Raw genomic sequence first — 17,518 nt, 5'->3', positions numbered from 1 at the left:
TCTCTGTTTATATTTCAGCTTAAGTTTTTTATGTGAAATTGTCAAATATATCGTCATTACTGTCAAGTATATAGGTGCAAAACATATATGCAATGTGCAATCAAATTTGTGGATTGATTAGCATTGAACAATTGAAACCAAAAACCAAATTTCGCAATGAACTCTTGTGAAATCATTACGAATGCATGAAAGTGAACAGAGAACAACTGTGACTCAGTTGTGTGCTATCAGTGATAGTAAGTATATATGTAATAAGTTAGTGGCAATGAAATCATTTATTTATAGATTTGGAGTTTAATTGTCAATGAAATTATCTTACTTGTATTGCGTGCCCGTCCTTGGATGTGGCTCCGGCTTGCAGCGGTATATGGTGGGGTCCCTCATGCATCCATTAGGAGACTGCATGTCGATCTTGGCTCTCACACAACACTTCACTCCGATCTCACTGCCCGCCTTCATCTCCTTCCAGAGTTTCAAGTTCTTTTCCACGGCTAAAACGGTAATAAATGCTACATTTACGAGGCAATTTCATTACCAAACAAGGCAAAATTCCATTTCAAAACTAAAATTCTTTTCTATTTTTAATTTTTTTTCTTAAATAAATTTTTTTTAATTCTATGATTGATACCCCAAAATTATGTTGCCTATTGTGTATATTAAATGAAATTGGCTAAGGTTGATATCTGACAGCCTTATATAGCATTAAATATATTTTCACTATTCTATAAAATGCAATATTTAAAAAAAAAATTCTTTTTGATTTCACTTAAAATAAATTCTGTGTCTTACGGTTTGAAACACAAGTATAGATTTTTATTCAATAAAATATTGAGTTTCACTCTGAAGCAAACGATCTTATGTGTATTTTATCTCTTCTATTCGCGAGTAAGATTATATGCCTTTAACATCTCGGAGAGTATGGATAAACTTATCATCCAAACAAAATTAGTCCCAAAAGAGTATGGAATAGATGTAACGTTTGCACTTATAATTTAATGCATTATAATTTTTTTTTAAATACAGAGTTGTAGTAACATCTGTGGACTTCTTCACATACTTTTTTGAGGTTTATGTAAACTTATATGTAATACTGACGTTGCAACTTCTAAATAAGGTTAAATAACTAAATAAATATTTGTTTTAACAATAACTGCTATTAGTTTTATCAAACTTAATTGCGTGAATTTATCAGAATTATATTTTAATTAATACTAGTATTTTTGAATAGTCCATATTATAAAATTAAATTTAAAATAAAAACACTCAGGTATAGTTTAATCAAATGTTTATCTTATACATACTTAACGTCTGTGATAGAACAGGAGCATTATCAGTTAAAGCCGACCATGTATTTTTCAAATAGATTTTCTTCCACAAAATTCATATCCCTCAGATATACTTACAGAATTCAGAAAATGATATCTTATTACTTACAATTTGCTCTATTGACGCTGTCAACCTTTTGTTCTCTCTCATTCTTCATTTGCTCGGGCAGAGTATCATCAACGAAGGCCTTCTTCTCCTTGATAAGCCGTTCACACATTTCCAACATCATGTCAAAGTATTGTGACGTGTGTGTGAAGATATCTGGCTTTATATCCAACATCTCAATGTCTTCCAAAATAACCTGAGATGGTTAATTATGATTAAATTAATAATTGTATTTTTGTTTTAATTATTATAAATATAAATATCTTAATTATACTTTTACGTTTTTTTATAAAGTTACAACCATTACAGTTAGGTATCATGACACATTTTAAAATTTAATTATGTTTTTTGCATTATAATAAAATAAAAAATCTTATAATAGCTGAATGAAATAAAGCAACTGATGCAGTAATCCATGGTCAAAACTGTCGCTAAAAAAAGCCGATTCAACTGACTGGGCCATATATTCCGCATGCCCACTGGGATCCACCATCGAGCCCGCCTCTTTTACAAGGAATCGGGTTCCCGTCACCTGGAACAATCTTTCACTAGTTCTCATATAAACCACAAAACGTGCATAACTGTGCTAGGGAGTACGCAAAAGAGGTGCCAGTTGACATAAGAGCCCAGAGGCAATTGTGAACTCTACATACTCCACATAACAAAGGATATGGATTTTTTAAAATTATTTTCAACTGATACAGTGCTCAAAAATATGGATAATCAGAGAAGGTATAAACAAAAAATTTACAGTAAAAAAATAAAAGTAACCTTTTCAAAGTGAATATTTTCTTTAGCAGGATTGGTATCATCAAATCTCATGATAAGTTTTCCTTGGAAGGCTTGCTGGTAGTATTGGTTGAGCAGAGCGGCCTTTGCATGTCCGATGTGCAAATATCTACAACAAATAATTTAGTGTATATGTCAAATTAGACTCAAATCATTTAGAATACTTGGTTAGTACACCAAGCACAATTGTTTTCTGTCACGCAACATTAATTAAAAAAAATATATTAAACAAGTGAAATTACCGCCTGTGACTGATGCCATTTCTGATGATATTCAAATAATAATAAAAAAAATAAACGTTTTGAATGTGTCCTAATACACTAATGAAAATGGTATTTTCTGGCGTTTCTCATGCGTGTGATTATAATCCAGGATTCGGAAATCACATACTAATATAAGAGTTTCTGCTTAGTAAAAAGCTTCTTTACATCTCACCAATAGAAGTCTCTAGTGAAGTTCTAGTGATTCAAGAGCAAGGTTTCTAAATTGGTTCATATATATAGAACTTCAAAGAATTTGAGTAGTGTGGTTGTCAATAATGGGTAGAATTGGTGAATGTTACACGTGTGTAGAGTGATCACTTAAACCAGCCTATGACGGTCGTCAGCCCCGTAAATGCCCAGACTTCCATATTCTTCTTCATCTTTGATGAGATGTCAAAAAATAATAAAAAAATTAATTAAAGATGCAAATATGTAGTAACATACCCAGAAGCCTCTGGAGGAAATCTGACAATAACCTTTCCCATCTCTGCACCCGGAAGGTCCACAAACTTTCCTTCCTGGAGCCGCCCTCCACTCTCTGCATCAGTCTTTTTTGGAACACCATTGGAAGGCTCGCTGGAAAAAAATACTCATAAATTAATTGACTGACTTAAAGAATAATTACTATTTCATGGTTTTTTTTAAATCACACTACTGATTTTGGGAGACCAGAAAATCTGAAAAGTTTTAAATCACCTATCCATGGAAGGAGTGCTCTCCCGAAAGTAAAAGATGTAATTTTAAATCTATAATAAACAGATATATATTTTAATTAAATCATAAGTATTTATGAAGATAATTATTATGATTTAATTAAAACATCCGCCTCCGTAGTGTAATATTCAGCACGCTTGGCTACCGTTCTGGAGGTCCCGGGTTTGATTCCCAAGGGGGGTAAATAAATATAAGTGATTTTTTCACTGAAATATTTATTCAATATTACCTGAAGCGGAGGGCTGATCACCTTTCCTTCATGTGTAAAAACGATCAAGATAACACTGTGTTTATATGACGCAGTACCCTATGCACCATTGTGGTGCGGATAAGGGTTTTATTATTATTATTATTAATTATGAAGATAAGTCTATTTGTCTACCTCCGCTGTGCAGTGGTTAGAGCTTTTGCCTGTCGCACTGGACGTTCAGGGTTTGATTCCCACAAGGATCAAAACAAATATAAAGTGATATTTCACCGTAATATTTATTTGATATCACCCTGGACTAGTACTTTAAGTGCAGGATTGGTCGCATTGCCTTCATGTGAGTAACAATCAAAATAACACTACTTCGATACAATGCCATGCCCTATGTACCATTGATGAAGTGTTGATGCATACAGTATTAATTTAAGTTTAAAATGATTTCAGTTTGAAGAAGTTAAATGATTTTTATAATGTAATGTTTATGATAATCGAGTCATCTTACTAATCAAATAAATTATTTGAAGGTAAGTAATTTGACTCAATTATAACTAAGCATTCCTTTAATATAAAAAGTATTTGTTGTATTAAATGTCTTTTAACAACCAAATAATTATATGATTGAATTAATTCATTTGGTTTGTTAGTTTAAAGGATGTAAGACTAGCTCAGGAAGATTAAAGACATTACTTTTTATGAACACAATGATATTAAAAGGTAGTCGGCTTTTACGTACCTGGACCCCCTTGCGGAAGACTGTTTCTTGGGGTCTGAGGGGATTGATGATAAACCTTTTACTACAAAGCTCTGCGAACCGATTAATTTCATCCATCTTTTCAATTTTTTTGCTTCCGACTGATTGATATAGTTTTTGAAGACTGATGATCCTGCAATAACAAATTGTAAAACATTTTATTGCTTTAAATATTTTATGACAACCTTATCATTTTTAATGGTTACCTTATCATTTACGTTATAGTGAAATGAATGTTGCATATTGTGAACATATATTTTTCATTATATATTTATTTCTCTTCAGTGCTCCAGTTTAACCAAATATAATATTTTTTCTAGTAAAGCTCTCCTAACTCTCACCATTCCAAAGGTGCATAGGGCGCTGCAGCTAATAGATACAGCGTTAAATTGAACTTTAATTTTATGAAGGTAGGTGATTCCAATCCAGATCCAGATTTTTGGATCAGGATTGGCATGTATTTGACGAGACATAGATGATGTAAGTGAAGGAGATTACAGATATACATATGGGGGACCATATAAAGCAGGACTACTAGGCAGGAAAAAGAGAATAGTAGCTTGGCAATGACACTGGGTTTTTCAATACATTTTGAAAGCAGAAACATCAACTAATTTTATTATAAAATGTTTAAATGTGTAATTGATGGAGCTCACCATTTAAAACACCGAAGACAGCCAGATCAGCAATAGTGAGCTTATTAGCAACCAAATAAGTCAACCCCCCGAGAGTTTTGTCCAGAGACTGCGCCTTCAAAGGGAGATCTTGGAGCACAGTCAAGGAAAACGATAACCAGTGGTCAACAGTGATCATGTCCAAGGACGTCTCCCCATATAGCTTGGCCTCCTTTGCTTCATGAGCTAAAATCCTCAATATATCATTCTGAGTTTCAAATTTCTTCACCTTTCCGTCATTAAACTTCACAATATTGGCGGTTCCCCACGTTAATTTTATGGGAAACTGCTCACTATTCACCAGCTCAATTGCCAAGACTCCACCTGAAAACATTAATAAGATATTTGTAAAAATAGCCGGGTTTGAAAATAGACATAACCTTATTTTTGTAAAATTTAAACAATTCAGAAAAACATATTGTATTAATAAATCTTAAAATAATAATCCAATACCTATTGGAGGATCGCTTTTATTGCATTGAAATTCCATTTTGTATTCAAAATTTACGGAAATTGACAGCACGCGATGACGGCTGATGCAACGTGCGAATATGCGCGGGGTGATGGGGGTGGGAGCGGTGCGGAGTGTGGATTTGTGATTGCTTGATATGGAAAAAGAGAAAAAAAAAATTACTGGCAACTAATTCAAAAGAGAACATAGATTTATAGAAATATTAACTAATATTTAGAAATTAAAAGGGTTATTTTAATTTACGAATTTTCTCGAATATTCTTTTAAAAATGTGTCAACCAACTCAAACTGCATAAATGATCATAATACATAAACATAAATATTTTTAGGTAAAATATTTTTAGAACATGGTAACAAAATACATTATATGTATGTGTGTTGTTTTTGACGTTTGTAATGTCAAAATATATTATCGGGTGGGAGTGTGAAGAGAAGTATGTATTGTCTTTTCGCCCTTCTCGCTCTCAATTAAGTGAATGTTGATAGTAATTATTTTTTTTTAAATACAAAACTCTTAAAAATCAACAATGGTATTACATGAAAATGATAAAAACCGACTCGTTTTTCACGGAACAAAGCGGGAGTTATGGTCTGTATTCTTATGACTATTTCAGCATTATACTTTATTGTATCAATCAGTTCATTGTAATTGTGTCATGTATGTTTTTAAAAATATTTATTTTATGTTATTTGTTTGTATATCGTACTCTCGCAGACATTTAGAACCTTAATTAAAACATGCCAAAACTCTCATGGAAGACAATCGTGACAATCACCACACTACGGAGACATACCACTGTAAGAAAAGTGGTTTATGCACAATACCTTGCAATTTTTTAATTTTGTTTTTTATTATTAAAAAGCTTAAAAATCAGTAAACTATATTTTTAATTTGGTGATATGCATGTAACATCGAGGCATCTATTACATATGGAAGTTAATTATTTAACTTTAACTTCTTTACTTGTGGACATTAATTTCTATCAATTTAAGCTTTTCGAAACCGGTTGTCAATCAGTATTATCTGATAGTTAACACATTTCGGACAGTGTTTTTTATGCCCGCATACCGATGATGACGGGATTTGATAACAGTAGACATATAGTTTAGACCTTAACAAAGACATTGGTTCATGATATTCATATGAAAATATTAAATAATTCCTTCTTTTCTGACTTTGAAATGAGGCCGGTGCAGAGAGTAAAAATATTATCCCCGTCCTTAAGCATCAATCGACCGAACAGGTAGAAATACCTTTTTCGTCCTTAGTGTGTTAATGACAATGGCAACACTGTTGGTTATAAACCTACGCATACCTTTGATGATAGTAATATTAGAATGTGACTGCATTTTTATAAACAGTTTTTTTTTATTTCGTAAATCAAAGTATATTATGTATTTTTAAAACTCACTCTTCAGGTACAGTTCAGTTAAACTCATATACTTACTTACATGTTGAAATACATATTTTATTGATGTAACTATTTTATTATTAAAAATATTTTTATTTGAAAATAAATACTAACAAAATAATTGCCAAATCATATCATTAGTGAATTTTAAATTTCACCATATTCTCAAATAATATAAATGATGTTTGTAATTGAAGCGTATACAGAACTTTCCGAAATTTTAGTAGTGTGGTTGTCAGTCTTGGTTAGAGTAGTGAATGTTACACAGTGTATAAAACATAACACTTAAACCAGCCAATGGCAAATTCTTATCCCTGTAAATACCCGGACTTTGATCACCCCATCTTAATAGACTTGTGAATGTATATTGAGATAACTTTAAATCTTAACTAACAAAATTATAGGTAGGTTTTATTTTAACTAACTAACCATCACGCTGCTTATCCGCAGGGGTAGGCACAGAGAATAGAACGCCATATCAATCTTTCTTTGCAAACAATCTTTGCTTCTTCCACATTCATGCATCTCCTCATACATACCCGCCAATTATTCCGACTTCTGACCTGACCACTTTCAAGTATTTGAAATACTTGATCATGCCAAGTTTTCATCGATGGTCCTATGCTTCTAGTTCCAACCAAATTCGAATTATCAAATTTCTTTGGAATATTAATTTTTTGATTTGTTACAGCCGGCCGTAAAAAGCGCTACTTTGACCCAAATGGATCTTAGTCTACGGGTGTTGGTGTGAAAGACATGGAATGCATATTGAGAGTTGGCTAGGACTAGACATTGGATGCGTGATGAAGAGACAGAATGTGCGTACGTTGTCCCTCGTGGTTTGCACGTTCACATACCTGCTCATCGGAGCGGCCGTGTTCGATGCCCTCGAGTCGGACACCGAGCGGAGACGAGCTGAAATGCTCTCTGGTTAGAAATTCTAAATATATTTACTTTATATTTTGTATATGAAAAGGGTTGTTAATTTTATGGTATGGTAATATAATTTTATTTTGATATAAATGTCAGACCGTAACAATTTCATTTTAATCCACGTTTGACATGATGATGGAATGATTATTCCGATACCGATAGTCATGGAGTAGTGTTTTTTTAAGTGGTATTACACAAAGTAATTGACGAATGATAAAGAGACTATTATATTTACTTTATTCTAAAGTCACTGGGTATATGGACCGACCGGAGCAAACCAGCCACACCAGTTTGTGAGATTCTACTTCAATTATTGTTAAATGTTTGCATAAAACTCTACATTTCAATGTGTTTATAACAACTTTTGTCCACCTCCGTGGTATAATGGTTAGCGTGTTTTGCTACCGTGCCGGCGGTCCCGGGATCGATACCCAGGGGTGGGGGTGAAAATAAATATTAGTGAGTTTACACTCTAATTTTTATTTAATATAACCTTGATGACCAGTGATGACCTTGCCTTCATGTAAGTAACGATCAAGATCACACTGCACAATGTAGTGCCCTATGCACCATTGGGTGCTTATAAGAGTTAGAAGAATATAATAACTTAAATACATGCAATAATATTCATACTTACAAAAATAGAAACCTAGAGAAAAATATATACATCCCTCAATAAACTTATTTGTAGAACGGAAGAAGAGTACTGATGAAATGTAATACAACTATGCATTGCATGGTCATTTGTATCAATATTACGCTGTGGCAGCCTACACATATAATGTACATCGAATATGGCAACTCAAGCTCAACGTAGCGAGCTACCTTCACGAGACCAGAAAAGAACGGAACGAGCGAGCCCGCGACACTTCGTCGCCACCCGTCCTCAGATCGACACGTACTTCAACTGTTCTCATATTAGAGTCACGCGATTATCCTTAAGTATTTTCTTGATTGTAATTTGATAGAACTAAATAAATTTGTGTTAAAAGTAATCCGCTTTCATCTTGCTTCCCTTCTGATAAATTAAAGTGGTATTCAACTAGAAACCATAACGCTAATGGTGATACCCAGGGATTTTACAGATAAGTTTATCGATGTATAAGAATCAGAATAGACAATGGGTGACAATATTCTCTCTGAAAAAAGTCTTGCTAATGCAGAAGACGTCGATATCCGAAGTTATACAATTTTGTAAGGCAATTAATTACTTTCTCAACTAGAATTACCAACCATGGGTTAGTTTTGCATGCTAGATGATAAAATATTTATATTCTTGCTAACATACGTTTCTTTCTAAGATTCTCATTTTACTCTCTATTTGCAACTGGAGTGCTGTACCTTAACACATTCTGTGCTGACAACGCTCGACAGACATTGATCAATATGTAACTGCAGTGTGCACAACATGCCAACTATGTTCATTCCATCCATTTTAACCTACACATAGTGTTTTGACAGTTAGATTTTACAGTATACTTTTGTCAATCAGGAGCTAAATATTAGCAGGTTTTTTTGTTTATTCAAGATGTAACCAAAGCCTCTATATTTATAGGATTATCTGCAAGTAAGATAGTAAGGATAGGGAAGGTAGTTGCGAAATACATCATAGACTAATTAAAAATAAATCTCTCTTGAATTTGTTTTGCAATGGCAGGAATCAAACCTGTGATGCCAGTTTCACAGTCAAGCATTTACCCAAATACGCCACTCAAGTTCATAATATTATGGAAGTACGCAAGAAAGAAATTGTAACAGCAAATTTATTTTCTTTCAAATATAATGTGTACAATTTGAGGAAACAAATTACCTAAATGTTGGTTACATATGCACCAAAACAATTTTTTTTAAACTCGGAATCTGCTTTTTTATAGACTCATCATGTTCAAAACTTCACAACAATGTGTTTATATAACATTGGAAGTTGGATTGTGTTTTCTTTTAAAGGTTTAATTTTCCTGTCAACCATTAACCATAATAGTTTTAATACATAGTTTTTTTGCCTATAAAATGTTAACAGGTTTTATTATTTTATAATTATAATACCTAAATAAATTTCAGACATTAAGAATGGTTTAATCCGTAAATACAATATAACGCCTGAAGATTACCACATGATAGAGATAGTAATTATTGAGAACAAGCCCCACAAAGCGGGACCTCAATGGAAGTTTGCCGGAGCTTTCTATTTTGCTACAGTCGTCATAGCAGTTATTGGGTATGGACACTCCACCCCAGTAACCATTGGTGGGAAGGCTTTCTGCATGGCTTACGCAATGGTAAGGATAGTTTATCATTGATATCCATCCTTGGAAACAAATTTAACTACCGTCCATTATAATATATGATAATGACAAATAATGTATGTTTAATCTATGTGATTTAAAAAAAAATTATATATATATATATATATATATATATATATATATATATATATATATATATATATATATATATATATATATATATATATATATATATATATATATATATATATATATATATATATATATATATATATATATATATATATATATATATATATATATTCCATCTGGGACACTTTTTGTATTCTTTGTGCAAATGCATTAGTTCTTATTACGAAAGTTATAATCAAACATATTTCGCTCACTCCTTTCAACAATGTCAAATATCAGAAATTTGATTTTTCAGGAGATCGTTCTTAAAGTTTAAAAATATAATAAAATGTATTAAAAATAAATATCAAGCCACTTATTGAACTTTTTACTGTGCAACAGATCTTTTTAGGTGAAACTTGAATGTTTTTTCTCCATTTGAAAAATATTTAGTATATTTAAAAAATAATTAAACAATACCTTTTCTTCAAAATGCAAAAACAACACTTTCTGCCCTGTAGCGGGTAAATATTAAGTTAAAAATATGCCGCTTTTGCTGGGAAATAGTACATTTTCTCGGCATTCCGAAAACATGCACAACATAAAATTGGCGTTTTTTGAAATGTGACGTTGTTGAAAGGAGTGAGCAATGTGTCAAGGCTTAAGTTATGTATTTTATGGATTCCATACCAAGTAGACGTTTTACTTAATGCTAAAATTCGTTTTCTGAAAAGTTGGGTAAAATTGGACACCATTGTAAAACCTTTTTTTTACTATTTTATTAAAACAGTTATCAACTTTTTATTTACTCATTCTTTTTTATTTCTTCATTTACCCATTTTCATATGATCGGGATTTCTACTTACATGTGTAACATTTACCACTAAATTAGTATAATATTTTCAGGTCGGCATTCCATTAGGTCTAGTGATGTTCCAAAGTATCGGAGAGAGATTAAATAAGTTTGCATCGGTTGTTATCAGAAGGGCAAAATGTTATCTTAGATGCCACACTACCGAAGCTACTGAAATGAATCTCATGTTTGCAACGGGCCTTCTTTCTTCTGTGATAATCACAACTGGTAACAACTCCAACTGTTTTTAACACTCGTTAAGTTTTCGATATGAAATTCAAATCAACTTTGATGAAGATGCAGTGTCGAATATATAATGGTGACACTCCACAAAATATAAATGTAATTGTATTTTCAATTTTATCATTGTAATAAAATTAACAATACCTAATTGTGATGCCAAATAAGTATTTGGGTTTTTCCTTAGTAAATGGAATCGAGTTTCCTTAGTAAATGGAATTTGTCTGCCTCCGTGGTGTAATGGTCAGCGTGTTTAGCTACCATGCTAGAGGTCCCGGGTTCGATTCCCAGGGGGGGGGGTGAAAATAAATATTAGTGATTTAACACTGTAAAATTTATTTAATATTACCCTGGACTGGTTCCTGAAGCGCAAGAGTGATCACCTTGCCTTCATGTAACTAATGATCAAGATAACACTGCGTCAATTTGATGCAGTGCCCTATGCACCATTAGGTGCGGATAAGGGTTATATAAATGGAATCAGTCAAAAGCTTTAGGTAAATAACAGATGTGTAATTATTTTAAATAATGATTAATAAAAATTGTAAATGTTGAATTATAGGTGCTGCTGTATTTTCCCGCTACGAGGGTTGGAGTTATTTTGATAGTTTCTACTACTGCTTCGTTACTCTCACAACTATCGGATTCGGTGACTACGTGGCTCTTCAGGTAATTGATGAACTCTGCTGTTAAAAGTTATTTGAGTTTAAGGAATACTGCAAAACTTTAATGGTACTGATTTTGTTGAATAGAATGACCAAGCCCTGACAAGTAAACCTGGCTACGTGGCACTAAGTCTTGTTTTCATCCTGTTTGGTTTGGCTGTAGTTGCTGCCTCAATCAATCTTCTTGTTCTAAGATTCATGACCATGTAAGTATACGCAATAAAAACATAAACTCCATACTCTCAACGTATATTTTTTCAATTTTTTTCTTTTGTTTTCTCATATTGACTGTTTATTTTTAGTGGATCATTCTTTTTCATTTAATAGCATGCACAATAAAAGTTCTTTAATTAAAATAATGATTGCCATGATTCAGTAAATTTTACGGGACTTTGTTCATTCCTATTATTTAAGTATTAAACATTTGATAATTCTAAATTTGAACGTATCTTTCACCAGAAATTCTTTTTAAAATTACAATAAGATAGGGAAAAATTACAACAATAAAAAAATCTTAAAAAAGTATATATTCATCGTTTACTGCTTTTGTTATTTCGTTAACAAAATATATGAATTCATTTAAAAACGTAGCTTGTTTAATATGGTAAATAAGATTTGAATTTTTTATATTTTTTAATTTATTTTTTTTTAAAAAAACAACAGTTTTTACTGTTTTAGTTATAATAAATAAAACAAAATAAAAATTATAATAGTTGAAAACACTCCACTAGGAATGCGGAGGATATAAAGCGGGAAGACAACGAACTGCAGTCGGCCTCTCATCATGTCCTGACTCTGGACGGTGAGGTAATGGCTGTGAATGGGAAGCTGTTAGCAGGACATACCAACATGAGAGTTATCCAGGATGACGATCAGACATCTGTAAGTTTAAGGACATATTACTTTTTAATTTGGAATTTCATCGATATCAATATTTTATCAGGAAACAAATAAACGAATTCCATAAAAAAAACAATATTGGTGCGGTTTTAATACAATACCAACTCAAAATTGAATAACTCATAAAATCATTGCATGAAATGTTGTCATACATAATTAATGTAAAGGTTATTGGTAAATTATACCAAAGAAGTACGTAAGATGGCATACACTCCTCTAGTGGAATGGAAGCCCTGTTTGCTTCTATTAACAATTGAGATATGGTCATAACTAAATTGCAGTAAATAATGACTGGGCACATGTAATAATTTGTGTGGCCATAGATAAATATACCCATAAATAGCTGTTAGGTACGTTTACACTGTTCAACAATCAACTCTTCCACATTTTTGCATCTCCCACACACCCGCCGATTATTCCGACTCCTCACCCAGCCACTTTCAAGTATTTGAAATACTTGATTATTTCAAGTTCTTTTAGGCACCTCGTGCGTGGGTATTGTGCGGGAAGCCAGAGCAGGATATTTAAAAGAAATGCGTACTTACAGTTTGTTTATTGAAATAAATTCTTACACTTTGATTACGATTTGATATTAACTTATTATAATTTATCTAATTGATTATTGAATTTTGAATTAAATATGAAGCTAAAATATACGTCCTTTAGTCACCAAGCGATACAAGCGAATCTTGCCCCCGCGCTCCGGTTGGCTGCTTTTGTTGAATCTGCTCGGGTTGCCAACTTGACAGTAGCAATAGTTCAGTGTTGCCAACTTGGTAGTAGTAGTGGCTACCCGCCTACATTCTCTTTGGTCTTTCTCTCGTCCTATTTCCAACTACATTCGCCTCATAAATTTGTTTTACTATTCTTCTTCATTTATTTGATTCACATGCCCAAACCATCTCAGCACATCTTTCTTATTTTATCAATCAATAATGCTTATCTCAGCCTAGCATTCTTTTCTTATATCACCATTTGAACATCTATCATACGTCGTTACTATTATTATAATTTTTTTGGATAGGTGTGTTCGTGCAACTGCCTGGGTAATAACCACTCCAGCCCCCAGGAGCTCATGCTGGGTGAAGCGGGGCCGTGCGAAGAGAGAGCGGCACCACCAACCCGCAAGAGGCCCTCCCTCGCACTGCTGCTGAACCACGGGAAAAGGGCATCTGTGTAGTTGCTAGAGTCCAGCATACGAGCGACTCCTCATGACCTTGCATGTGCAGAAAATCATCAAGATGCATCCCTATTCACGCTCTTGTTGGTTCATGCAAATATTCTCATATATTAATATGCAAATAATTATGGTTTTGTAAAAAGTCCACATTGGCAGTCCGTTAGACCGCCATCTTTCGAACTGTACACTTACTGTACTCATAAGCTATCAAATGTGTCGTAACAAATACATACTTCAAACTATGTAGGTATGTGCAAATATTTTAATAATTAATTGTGACAGCTATCAGCTTGTTCTCTATGACAATGTGTTCATAATTTTTAATTATTTACTCTAAATTTTATTTATTATTTTTTTCTGAAATTTTCATAAACATCATTATTCACTAACTTCAAATACAGTCAGTAGTTAGCTGCGAGGTGTATAGATGTCAGGCAACAGTGTTTATATAGCTGTCCATTGTATTTTTGGATTAACCCAATCCTCGCATCTCAATTTGTCATAGGATCCATGTGATTGAGTTTAAGTACAAGGATGAATCAAATATAAACGAGATTTATTTTATGTTTTAAAAATATTTATTACATAACTTTTTGCTATAGAAATTCATTTTTCCTAACAAGAAAGAAGTTTTCCGTTATCGTAGAATGAAGTCAGTTTCATCAGGTGCCAATTGCACATGAACCCCTCTATTCCTGCATCATCTTGGAATTGCTGCCCTCCTATAGTTTGTTTAAGTGGCCCAATCAAATAAAAATCGCAGGGTGATAGGTCCGGGCTGTGGGGAGGGTGATCAAGTGCAATCCAGTGCATTTTGTTGAATTTTGAGACTATTCGAGCTGCAGTATGAGGCCTGACGTTATCGTGGAGAAGAATGACATCTGGAATCGGTTGGTTTTGTCTCTTGCGCCGATATACAGCCTTTGGTTTATCCAACAACTCGCAGTTGTAAGCAGCATTGAAAGTGCATCGCTCATACAAAAAATCATAATACCTCGACGGTAAAAAAACTGTTGAAGAATATTTTTGCTAGTGATGCTGTTCCGAGGACGGCGATCGTGTTTCTGATTTCCCACTCATTTCCGTCTTTCCTTAAACTCTTATTCCAGCCAAACATATGAGTCCTTTGGTGCCCAATTGTGCAATCAATCTGTGAATAAACATTATCACTTTAACTCTTTCACAAACAAAAAATTAGCAACAAAGGGGTGTACCTGTTGTTCGTCATTGAAATTGTTACTGACAAATTAGTTGAAAGTATGAAACGATCGGCGTTCCCCACTCCTAATGACTCCACCCAAGCAGACTAAACACTTAGGCCTTGTTCTGCCAATCTTAGTTGCTCAGGAACAAAAATCCTGTTTATATTTTATTTACCCTCGTACGTATTTGGTTCTAGTGTATGGTACCTTTATAAATTCTTTAATGAGTTTTATTTATGTTCTAGTATGTATGATTTGTTTCATTTTTTTAGCAGTTTTATGACGGTATATATTAATCTAATTTTTATAAAAATTTGGCATGCATGTGCTATGTTTCTGACACTGTAACCGCATGCTTAGCTGTTTTAGAAGAAATTTGGAACACGTCTTGTCTAGCTATATGTGATTAAGAATAGAAACTAAGAATTAAACTCTGTGTGATTCAATCACGTGATAAAATATCGCCCTATTTTTGTACTAAGGCGCATTTAAATAATTACAATAAATTGCACATTTATGTTGTGAATAAATATTATATTTATATGTGTGTTTTTGTATGTTCAAAGGAATTCAATGTATGAAAATGTCGTGACTTAGTAGTTGAATGTACTAAATGTGTAGAAATGAAAAATGTATGTTGAGTAGTGAGTATAAATGTATCTACAATAATGACAGTTGTCCATAAAATGAATTTACTTTAAAAGTAGTCTGAATTTAAATTTATATTTTTTTAAATGCTCTGAAATTTTACTGTCTTTTTTTAACGAATCGTGGACAACAGTTATATAAAATAAAGATTTAGTTCATACTAGTCGCCATGATTGTATTCATTATTTAAATACATAATGTGAAGTACCATTACTAAAAAAAAATATCTGTGTGACAAAATCTGCATAATCTGCACCTTACATTAAAAAAATATAAAAAAAAGGATAAATTATTAAAATGAGTTTATTGTCCTATCATGCATTGTGGGTTTATTATCCAGTCATACAACATGAGTCTATTGTCCAGTTTTACAACACCAGTTTGAAAACTTTTATTATTCTATCCTACTGTTTATTTTAATGCACCTCTAGACCAGTGTTCCGCAAACTTTTTCTGTTCAAGGTACACCAGCCAAATATAGAAATTTTAGAGGTACACAACAAAAGAAAATATATAAAAAATTGTGGCTGATATTAAAAAAAAAAACCTAATATGCATATACTGATTATTATGTATAGTTTTGTAAAAAAAAAAATATAGGATATTTTCACTCAAGAGTTTCAGATTTTCTCAAGAGAATCAGATTTGACATAGGTACTCCGCATTATTTTTATGAAATAAAGCTTTTGTTTATATCCTCAAAATCTGAAAATTTATTATCAGAATTATACTTTCCAAATTTTCTTATTGAAGTTTTTGTCATCATATGTTGGCTTCATATTACAACATTAACTTCTGCTCAACTTCGTGTTGATAATTTGCAATGACATTAAATGTGCCCCATTTTTTCCAGCCTTGTAACAAATAATGATGTCATCTAGTATAACATACATTTTTAAATATATTTCAGTAAAAAGAATAGTACGAGTCTCTCGTGATTTTTTTAATATAAATTTGATTGCTGTAAATACCGTTTTATTTTATTATATTTCTTAAAAATAAATTCCGATCACTGCATTATGAGCAAAAATCTCTCAGAAGTATGTCCTAAGTGAAAATTGCTATAAAATTATTCATTTTTGGAGATTTTAAATTAACAGCCACAAATATTATTTGAGTATTTTATTACTGATCTTCCTAAATTCAACTTTTAGTTTGCATTTTCAACCATTCAAAATGCAATTTGATGACAAAATTAAAATTAAAATTTTTCATGTATTGTTTTTAATCTTCACTTAGATGTGTATTTTTTCCCTTGCTCTTTTTGTAATATTTCCTGCAAACAGATCTATTCTAAATGGCACTTAGTAATTTGTGACACCAGAGAATCAAGATATACTTGAATCCATCATTACTTGTTTTGACACCATTCACTGCCATATGTGATCTATGCTTCCTTAAAATTTAATCCATTCTCTCTTTAACTTAATAAGTGGGAAGTTTTGAAATGGCTGCTTCCAAACTTTTAGAATTAATCTAATGTTTAATGTTGATTTTATTATTGTATTGCCAAAGAATTATGTGATCTCTACATGTATTATGAACATAGATTTTATAAATCTTTTTATTTTGTAATATTTGTTATGAACGTGTACTGCGTTATAATAAATGGATGTTAAAATACAGTAGTCCTTTATTTATTATGTTTATGGATTAAAAAGTATACAATCTACACAAGCTAGTGTGTACAATTGTGAGTACGACTATGTAACCCTCGGTGCTTTGGAAATTACTGCTATTCATTATTTCCTACTTACTATTCCTTCTCTATTTCCTTTCACATATAGTGGTAATGTACTTCACCCTGAACTCCTTTTTTTTATCTA

At 32.3% G+C, this 17,518-nt stretch overlaps 2 protein-coding genes across 3 annotated transcripts in view; one reads left to right on the top strand and one right to left on the bottom strand.

Annotated features, from left to right (window-relative positions):
* GluProRS (Glutamyl-prolyl-tRNA synthetase) overlaps nucleotides 1-5,410 on the bottom strand; it is a 29,001-nt gene extending 23,591 nt beyond the window's left edge. Inside the window, exons 1-7 of one of the 2 annotated variants that reach the window (XM_088263023.1) lie at nucleotides 5,284-5,410; nucleotides 4,813-5,154; nucleotides 4,139-4,289; nucleotides 2,928-3,059; nucleotides 2,203-2,329; nucleotides 1,435-1,627; nucleotides 320-491 (exon numbers count right to left, since the gene is read on the bottom strand). In XM_088263023.1, the coding sequence (XP_088119149.1) occupies nucleotides 320-491; nucleotides 1,435-1,627; nucleotides 2,203-2,329; nucleotides 2,928-3,059; nucleotides 4,139-4,289; nucleotides 4,813-5,154; nucleotides 5,284-5,320 (1,154 nt within the window). In that variant the 5' untranslated portion in view covers nucleotides 5,321-5,410. The remainder of the gene's footprint in view (nucleotides 1-319; nucleotides 492-1,434; nucleotides 1,628-2,202; nucleotides 2,330-2,927; nucleotides 3,060-4,138; nucleotides 4,290-4,812; nucleotides 5,155-5,283) is intronic. The other variant, XM_088263024.1, reaches the window with a different exon arrangement.
* Nucleotides 5,411-5,664: 254 nt separating this feature from the next.
* LOC148307669 (two pore potassium channel protein sup-9-like) lies at nucleotides 5,665-16,213 on the top strand. Its single transcript, XM_088262992.1, has 8 exons — nucleotides 5,665-5,891; nucleotides 7,406-7,644; nucleotides 9,709-9,926; nucleotides 10,911-11,085; nucleotides 11,660-11,766; nucleotides 11,850-11,968; nucleotides 12,494-12,644; nucleotides 13,687-16,213. Exons 2-8 carry the CDS (start codon nucleotides 7,476-7,478, stop codon nucleotides 13,840-13,842), a joined length of 1,095 nt encoding a protein of 364 aa, XP_088119118.1. The 5' UTR covers nucleotides 5,665-5,891; nucleotides 7,406-7,475; the 3' UTR covers nucleotides 13,843-16,213.
* The last annotated feature ends 1,305 nt before the right edge of the window (nucleotides 16,214-17,518 follow it).

This window comes from Brachycentrus maculatus, unplaced genomic scaffold (genome assembly GCF_059751285.1).
Source record: "Brachycentrus maculatus isolate JH-2025_06_01 unplaced genomic scaffold, ASM5975128v1 h1tg000195l, whole genome shotgun sequence".
Lineage (NCBI taxonomy): Eukaryota > Metazoa > Arthropoda > Insecta > Trichoptera > Brachycentridae > Brachycentrus > Brachycentrus maculatus.
Note: the sequence above shows the minus strand (reverse complement) of the source record. Positions and strands in the feature narration are given on the sequence as shown.

What these genes read in the sequence shown, in the direction of transcription:
- LOC148307669 (XM_088262992.1), top strand. Translation starts at nt 7,476, where the DNA reads ATGCATATTGAGAGTTGGCTAGGACTAGACATTGGATGCGTGATGAAG. An exon ending in TTCTGTGATAATCACAACTG is followed by an intron (nt 11,086 to 11,659) that starts GTAACAACTCCA and finishes GTTGAATTATAG; the next exon opens with GTGCTGCTGTATTTTCCCGC. An exon ending in GTTCTAAGATTCATGACCAT is followed by an intron (nt 11,969 to 12,493) that starts GTAAGTATACGC and finishes ACACTCCACTAG; the next exon opens with GAATGCGGAGGATATAAAGC.